The following is a 7,830-nucleotide window of genomic DNA, read 5'->3' as shown; positions in this document are numbered from 1 at the left end:
GAGGAGGAGAAAGAGGAAGAGGAGGAGGACGAAAGGAGGAGGAGGAGGAAAGAAGGAGGAGGAGGAGGGGGAAGAAAAGGAGGAAGAGAGGGGAGAAGGAGGAGGAGGGGGGGGGGAATAAACAGGAGATGGAGAAGATGGAGAACGAGCAGTAGCGTAGGTCCACGACAACTGCGGACAACATTATTCAGCTCCAACTGCTTCAACTTTTAGGCCAGATTTGTATTCAGAGTAAATTTGGTGTGTCATAACGAAATCCCTCTTTGCCTTACAATTGGTCGTTTTTAAGCACAAGGGGGCTATCCCGAGAAATGCTGTTTCGAGATAATCGAAGGAAAGGTTTTTGCTCCTTATTCAGTTTCTTTAAAAGACAAGGAGAGTTTTCTTTATAGCCAAACAAATATACACATCAATGAAAGGTAGGGCAATGCCCATTTTTTGGTGTAGGTCAAGATTTCTGGAAACCCCGAAATATGGGTTAACTCTTTAAACCCTGGGGGGTTTTTTCCTCCGTTTCCCGGAATTTTTTCTACAATCACCTAAACCTGGTGCACTATATCTCATTATAACCCCAAACGCTTGCCTCCAACATCTAGAATCTAAATGGCGGAAACAAAGGCGTAGTCGTTCGTTTAAAAAAAATCCTCCTTGGTTCTGGAATAGTTTGGAAAAGCAAGCCAAAACTAGCACTAAATAAAACGAAGCAGTTGTCACCAGTGTGGATGCTCCCAGCGTCCGATAGGGTATAAAAAGTTAACCCCCTTGTCCTTAAAAGCGACCTATTGTAGAACGTTGCCGCTAACTTTGTTTTTACTTGCTCCTTCTTTATTATCAAACATCTATCGTCCTTATCTCCCCTCCCTCTTTTTTATGTTTGTTACTCTCTTGTAACACCTCTAATCTTCTGGCGCTCTTATAACCTTATGCAGTTGCGAGCGCCGTAAAATCTCTACTAAAACAAAACAAACATAACTTTTTTACATACGAACTTCAAACAAAATCGTGTGAAAATCGCTCTTGCTCAAACTCACAGGTATCCCTCCTGAGATAAGGCAGGCTGTAAGAGCTCTCCTTGCTAACTAAGATTCTTGTAGAGGCTTTGGCACCAAAAGGAATCTCGTACAAGTCAGAGATGAAACGGACAGAGCCCAAACCAGCTTTCAGTTGGTTCTTGAACACAGCAGAACCTGGAGATAATAACATGCATGGTAATTACGTTGATATCAGTTAGAAATCTCATGCTCTTCTTTTACTTTCTTCGTACACTGTATCTTTTTCGTTCTTTCTTTCTCTCCTCTCTTTTTTTCTTTAGCTCTCTCTCTCTCTCTCACTCTCTCTCTCTCTCTCTCTCTCTCTCTCTCTCTCTCTCTCTCTCTCTCTCTCTCTCTCTCTCTCTCACTCACTCTCTCTCTTTCTCTCTCTCTCTCTCTGTCTCTCTCTCTCTTTCTTTCTCTCTCTCTTTCTCTCTCTCACTCACACTCACTCTCTCACTCTCTCTCTCTTTTTCTGTCTCTCTCTCTCTCTCTCTTTCACTCTTTTTCTCTATCTTACTTTCTCTCACGCTCTTTCCCCTGAAACGTTGGCACTCCTACAATATTATAGTATGGACATATTTTTATCCATAATATGCCTATGTATATTATAATAATATTATTATTTGATATCTAAAACACATTTCGGCTTTGTTCCTGACAAGAGCACCAGATATGTTACATTCACCTTAATAATGTTAATGGAAAGATGTTTTGAAACACAGAAAGATCAGTATTTATGCTTCATATTATTCAAAGGCGTTCGATAAAGTAGACATGATGAGCTATTTAAAAGACTGGAAAAGCTAGACATAGATAGAAAAGAATTATCAGGAATTTGTACTGGGACCAAAACGCTGCTGTACAAATTAATGGAGAATACAGCAAATATAAGCAGATTAGAAGAGGAGTGAGGCAAGGGAGTGTGATGTCATCAGACCTCTTTAACATATACATTGAAACAATCCTATAGAAGAATATCCAGGTCTCAAAGTGAATGGTGAAAATATTTATAACATCCGATGTGCTGATGACACAGTTTTAATAGCAGACTGAGAAAAGGACCTCCAATCGCTTCTAGATACTGTTGTAACAGAAAGAGAACGTAAAGGATTAGTTTTGAATGTAAAGGAACAGAATACATGGTAATATCCAAAAAAGCAGCAAATCCTATTTGTATATTCATTAACGAAAGCGAATAGATCAAACATGTCCAACAGTTTAAATATCTAGGATATAAAATAACATCTGATTCCAAATGTTCCACAGAAATAAAAGGGAAAATTGCAATGGCTAAGGCTAGTTTCAATAAAATGAGCCCAATTCTGAAAAATAGAAGCATCTCAAAGACTACCAAAATGAAAGTTTTGAAATGCTGTGTATGGTCAACCCTCCTATATGGCTGTAAATGCTCTACAATCACTAAAGACAGTGAAAATAAAATAGAAGCAACAGAAATATGGTTCCTTAGAAGACTGCTAAGAATATGGTGGAAGGAAAAGAAATCAAATGAGGTAGTGCTTGATAAAGCCCACGAGGGACGCTCACTGTTAAAAACAGTCAGGAAACGAAAATGCAGTTTTGGAGACATCAGAATAGACATAAAGATCTTGAACATCTAGCTCTCACTGGCAGAATTGAAGGCAAACCTGACAAGGGTAGGCTAAGAGCATCCTACTTAGATAACCTAAACAAATGGATAATGGGGAAAGATCAGGGAAACGTAGCTTCTTTTGAGAGCATCCGAGCCAAGGAATGAATAGAGACCAAAGATCGCCAATGTAAGTCGCAGGCCTGACACTGGATGATGGTGATGATTATTTTTACTATCTATATCTCCATTTAGCTTAATGTGAGTGAGGCTGCAATATATCCTTATTATACTAAACAGACTTTGATACTAAACTAATTATAGATCATTGCATAGTCCGCAAAGAAAACGTCCAACTAACAAAAGTGCGACAACTCACTGGGGAGACACTGGCGCCACGTTGATGAGAGTCCCAGGGTGAATCTCTTGCAGGTGCCCTGAGCATCGAAGGTGTACCCTTGGTTCTGTGGAAGTTAGAAATGGTCGCTCTTAGGGACAAGCGGGCTAGCTCAGATTTCGGGGGTTTCCAGAATTCTTGACTTACACCAAAAGTGGGCATTTTCCTACGTGCAGGAGAAGTTTGATTTTATTGTGCGTGTATTTGTTTGGTTAAAGAGAAAACTCTCCTTGTCTTTTAAAGAAACTCAACAAGGGTCCAAAAACTTTACCTCGATATCCTCAAAAAAACATTTTACAGGATAGCCCCCTTGTACCTAAAAGCGACCAAATACAAAAAGCATAGACCTTACTCATATTCCAGAAAAGCTTTCAGCGGTAGACGCCTGGGCGAAGGTGAGTATCTGTTTTTCTGTGTAGGTTCTTGTCTCAGTATTTGTGATCACACTTGTGAAAGTGTGTATGTATGTGTGTATGTATGTATGTAGGTAAGTTGATAGGTAGGTAGGTAGGTGTGTATGTATGTATGTATGTATGTATGTATGTATGTATGTATGTATGTATGTATGTATGTATGTATGTATGTATGTATGTATGTATGTATGTATGTATGTATGTATGTATGTATGTATGTATGAATGTATGTATGTATGTATGTATGTATGTATGTATATGTGTGTGCGCACGTGTGTGTGTGTGTGTGTGTATGTATGTGAGAGAGAGAGAGAGAGTGTGTGTGTGTATGTGAGAGAGTGTGTGTGTGTGTGTGTGTGTGTGTGTGTGTGTGTGTGTGTGTGTGTGTGTTTGTGAAAGAGAGAGTGTGTGTGTATGAGAGTGAACGTGTCAGTAGGTGTACATAACTGTCTAAGAAGTATATTGCGTGTGATAATATGCATTTGTGTTTTTAAGTATTTGTTTATGTGTGTGTGTGTGTGTGTGTGTGTGTGTGTGTGTGTGTGTATGTGTGTGTGTGTGTGTGTGTGTGTGTGTGTTTGTGTGATTGTGTGTGAGTGTATGAGTGTGTTTCGCTGGATAATTTATAAGTGATGCTTTTGAGAATCCCTTGCCCTGTTCTTTTTAATTTTTGTTATATAATAAGACAAGATGCTTTATGGGTTTTAGTTTATTTGGGTAGGGTACAATCATGAACAAGAAAAGAGAAACTGTTAGTGCTTTAGTGTCTACTTACTTTAGCAAGGTCAATGACATGTCGGATTGTTCCGTTCTCAGCAGCAACCTTTTGCCGACCGAAGTCCATAGAGAAGTTGGCCGCTAGCTGTTGGAATCAGATGACGAAAGGATAAGACAACAGCAAACATATGTGTGATGCTCATTTTAATGGGAGAGAAAGGGGAGACAAAGAATAATAGAAAACTTTATTCTCTTGGATACAATACGTTGTCTAGTAGATTTAAATAAGACGTTTGTTTGAAAGAACGAACAAGTGGGGGAATTGAGGAGAATTTCAAGCACAACATGATCGCAAAACAGAACGTAAAAGCATTCCTAAACAGACAACCTTAAGACGTTAATAAACAAGAGATGTGCAGCATCTGTTTCAGCTCCTGTTGTTCAAATTTTAAATACATCTCAGAGTTGCAGAACTGTTTCCATACATTGTTAATTTTACAATTACAAAAAATCTTTCTCTCTTGAATATTAGCACTGAATATGGTCACAAAAGTATCAGCAAGCCTTAAGAGCTAAAACTTTTAAGATTATTGATTCCATTCAGCTATTCAGGGCTTTTTTCAAAACTTAATATTGATGTGATATTGCCATCTTAGAAGCAAAAGTCCCATAAGATGTTTATTATTTGAATGCTGACAAAACGACTTATCTTATTCATATGGTGTTAAAGTTGTTGTAATGTGATTTGACAGTTGTGAAGGGAAAGTGTCAGCTATGGCTCTCCCTTTCTGTTGAATAATAATATGTCCAAATTGTTTCTGTCGTACTTACTTCAGTGACGAGGTTGATAGCCACGCCAGAGAACCGCTGTGGCAGGCAAACTTTGGTGGGATCAGAAACCTGCTGGCTCATCACCAGAGGGGCGAAGACACAGAGAACTGCAAGGACGTTCATGATGCCTTTGGAAAGCAGATGCAATAAAATTACTCTTTTAATTAACAAAATGGCTTTGGGAATGATTATGATACTAACTGTATCCAAAGTATATTACATTTTCAAAACCAGTGTTCAAACTAAAATCCGAAGGTCTGTTAAACCTTAGAAAAGGAAACACAAAAGAAGACCAAGCCTCGTAGAACACAACCTCTGAGTAGTTGTTGTTAAAATGTTATAACTACATTGTCCCACAAAACTGTACAAAGAGCGAAGCGATAGAGATGTCATGTTATACATTTCGTCTACTGCTGTGCAAAAGTTGTTAGGAGGGGGGGGGGGGGGCTTTCGGACGGGATAAATTTTAAAGACAAGCAGTCTAACCCATCTTGCCCTACACCAGAAGTGGGCATTTCCTTACCTAAAGGAAAAGTTTGGTTTCGTTGATGTGTATATTTTTTTTTTGGTCAAAGAGAAAATTATTCTTGTCTTTTGAAGAAACTGAACAGGGGGTAAAAACTTTACCTTCAGTTTTCTCAAAACAGCATTTTTCGGAATAGCCTCTTTGTTCTTAAAAGCGACAAATTGTGACTACCAAATTTATACGATGAATCCCAACTGAGTCATCCCTGAAACTAACACAACATAATTATCACTTGAGTGGAATTGCGGAAATTTATTCCGTTCGAATACGCTACATCTCAATCTACGATAGGCTTCGTATTCACTCCCTGTAGACCACGGACTCATAGGCCAAAGCAACACGCCACAGACGGTGACATCGAACCTATATTTACAGGCAATCTGTGGACATCTCCAACAAAATATTGCAATCGAGAGACAAGTTCAAATTTTTAAATAAGGTTGGGAAGAGAACAAGACAGAGATATGCTCTAAGGGTTTCTATGACAATTTCTGTCGCCCCACAGAATAGCATCTTCCACGCTTAAGCATTGTGAAGCAGATTAGTCGACATAAACATCTTTTTGTAGAGTAACTCTCAATCGTACCCCCCACCCCCACCCCTACCCTCCAACGACAATTATAGCCCTGACGAAAAGGGGAAACAAGGATCTAGTACATGTAGTTCTCGAGAAAACCATGGCACCGCCAGCTATGACAAGATTTGAACCCAGTACCACTAGACTCAATATTCATACCAACACTATGCTACCAGTGCCAGACCTGGACATTAAGTAAAACCCATGAAAACAAAATCACTGCATGCGAAATGAAATGTTCTAAAGACAGAGAATAAAATGGTTTGGCCAACTGTTACGTATGCCACTTAGCCAACCAGCCACGAGGGCCAACAACACCAGGCACTCAGGCTATAAAGGAAGAGGAAGGTCACGCAAAAGGTTGATCGAGGGTGTCAAAGAAACCCTGAGAAAACAATATCACAACTGATGGAGTTGGCCTACCATAGAAAATTGCATCTCTTCTCGACGCTTAACGGCAACAGAGGATGAAAAAGTAAAAATAAAAGTAAAGAACCACTAACTAGACTAGATCTACTATTTCCGCACTCTACCGTCCACTCGCAGATGATCACTAGCCTCGGTAGATTCCCAATAACATGGAAGCTTGATGACATTTGAAATTGTTTGTTACTCACTCAAGTATCTGGAACCAGCAAGATCAGGCACGTTAAGGAATTGTTTAATTGTTATCAGAAAAGTGGATCTTTTTATAGCAGAGACAATAAGTTATTTTTTTAAATCGTGTTCGGTAGTTTTAGTTGGCCTTTTCATATTATGACTAAGCTAAATTGACATGATTATCTTAATAAGAAGTATTATGCACAATCATTCCAAAACGACTGGTGACTTAGCAATTTTTGAATGAAAAACCATCTACAAAAGAAAAAGGCAACTGTCTAATCTGGGTTGCCAATCTGCCGTGAGAAGAGAAGTGCATGTGACAGGTGGGAATGGAAAACAAAGTCTGGTCAGGCCGTAGTGCTGTATGTGTACCTCGGAACGCAATGTTGCTTTAAGGGTCAACTCAGTAAAAACAATTGATAAATTATGCGAGTTTAACATTCATTATCAGAAGTGATTTCAGAATTGTTACGTTCATCTCTGATCTAAACAAAGTGCAAGACCGCCACATTGGTGACTGACACAATAACACCGGCACCATAGTACCATAGTCACCCACGACACCAGCTACGCGCTATCAAAACGCTGGCACTGGTCTGCAATGACTATATACATGTACATATTAATCTGGTATTGTGTATCTAATGCTGGTGATGTTACCTTAAAACGAATAAATAATGAACAATTGAAAGTACTTTTGTTCTAAAATTCAGCCTCTTTTTTTTCATGGTGAAAGACAAAAATTTAAGCATTTAATTTAACTATTGCTTTTTCCGGCACCTGCACACTTTGTTAAAAATCCCCCTCGCCCTCCCCTTTTTCACCCGCCTCCCCATGTTTTATTTAAACTAGTGTTTTTTTTAAAAAGTGGACAATTAAAACATTCTTTGCTGTCTTTTTTTCGGGTTTTTAAATAATCAGGGCTGTCTGTCTAGGTGGTCCTTAACTTATGTTGAAGTCTGTATTAAGATAATAACCACCTTCTGAACGGGTAGTTTGAAACACCTGAACGAAGTGTAAGATTATTATTATCTATCAAATCAAGAGCAAACAGGTAGAATAGTTCCTTTGTACTAGTGTCTAACAAAGACTGCGACACCCCTCACCATTCAGGCAGCAGCAGCAGAGAGAGAGAGAGAGGGGG

General features: G+C 39.0%; 1 protein-coding gene across 1 annotated transcript in view; it reads right to left on the bottom strand.

The window, feature by feature from the left end:
* Positions 1-5,103, bottom strand: part of LOC118478459 — a 5,891-nt gene extending 788 nt beyond the window's left edge. The window contains exons 1-4 of the mRNA XM_035972092.1: positions 4,981-5,103; positions 4,208-4,294; positions 3,002-3,086; positions 1,032-1,187 (exon numbers count right to left, since the gene is read on the bottom strand). Of these exons, the coding sequence (XP_035827985.1) occupies positions 1,032-1,187; positions 3,002-3,086; positions 4,208-4,294; positions 4,981-5,103 (451 nt within the window). The remainder of the gene's footprint in view (positions 1-1,031; positions 1,188-3,001; positions 3,087-4,207; positions 4,295-4,980) is intronic.
* Between the last annotated feature and the right edge of the window lie 2,727 nt (positions 5,104-7,830).

This window comes from Aplysia californica, unplaced genomic scaffold, assembly GCF_000002075.1.
Source record: "Aplysia californica isolate F4 #8 unplaced genomic scaffold, AplCal3.0 scaffold00576, whole genome shotgun sequence".
Taxonomy (NCBI): Eukaryota; Metazoa; Mollusca; class Gastropoda; order Aplysiida; family Aplysiidae; genus Aplysia; species Aplysia californica.
The sequence above is the reverse complement of the archived record's forward strand: the minus strand, read 5'-3'. Positions and strand labels throughout refer to the sequence as shown.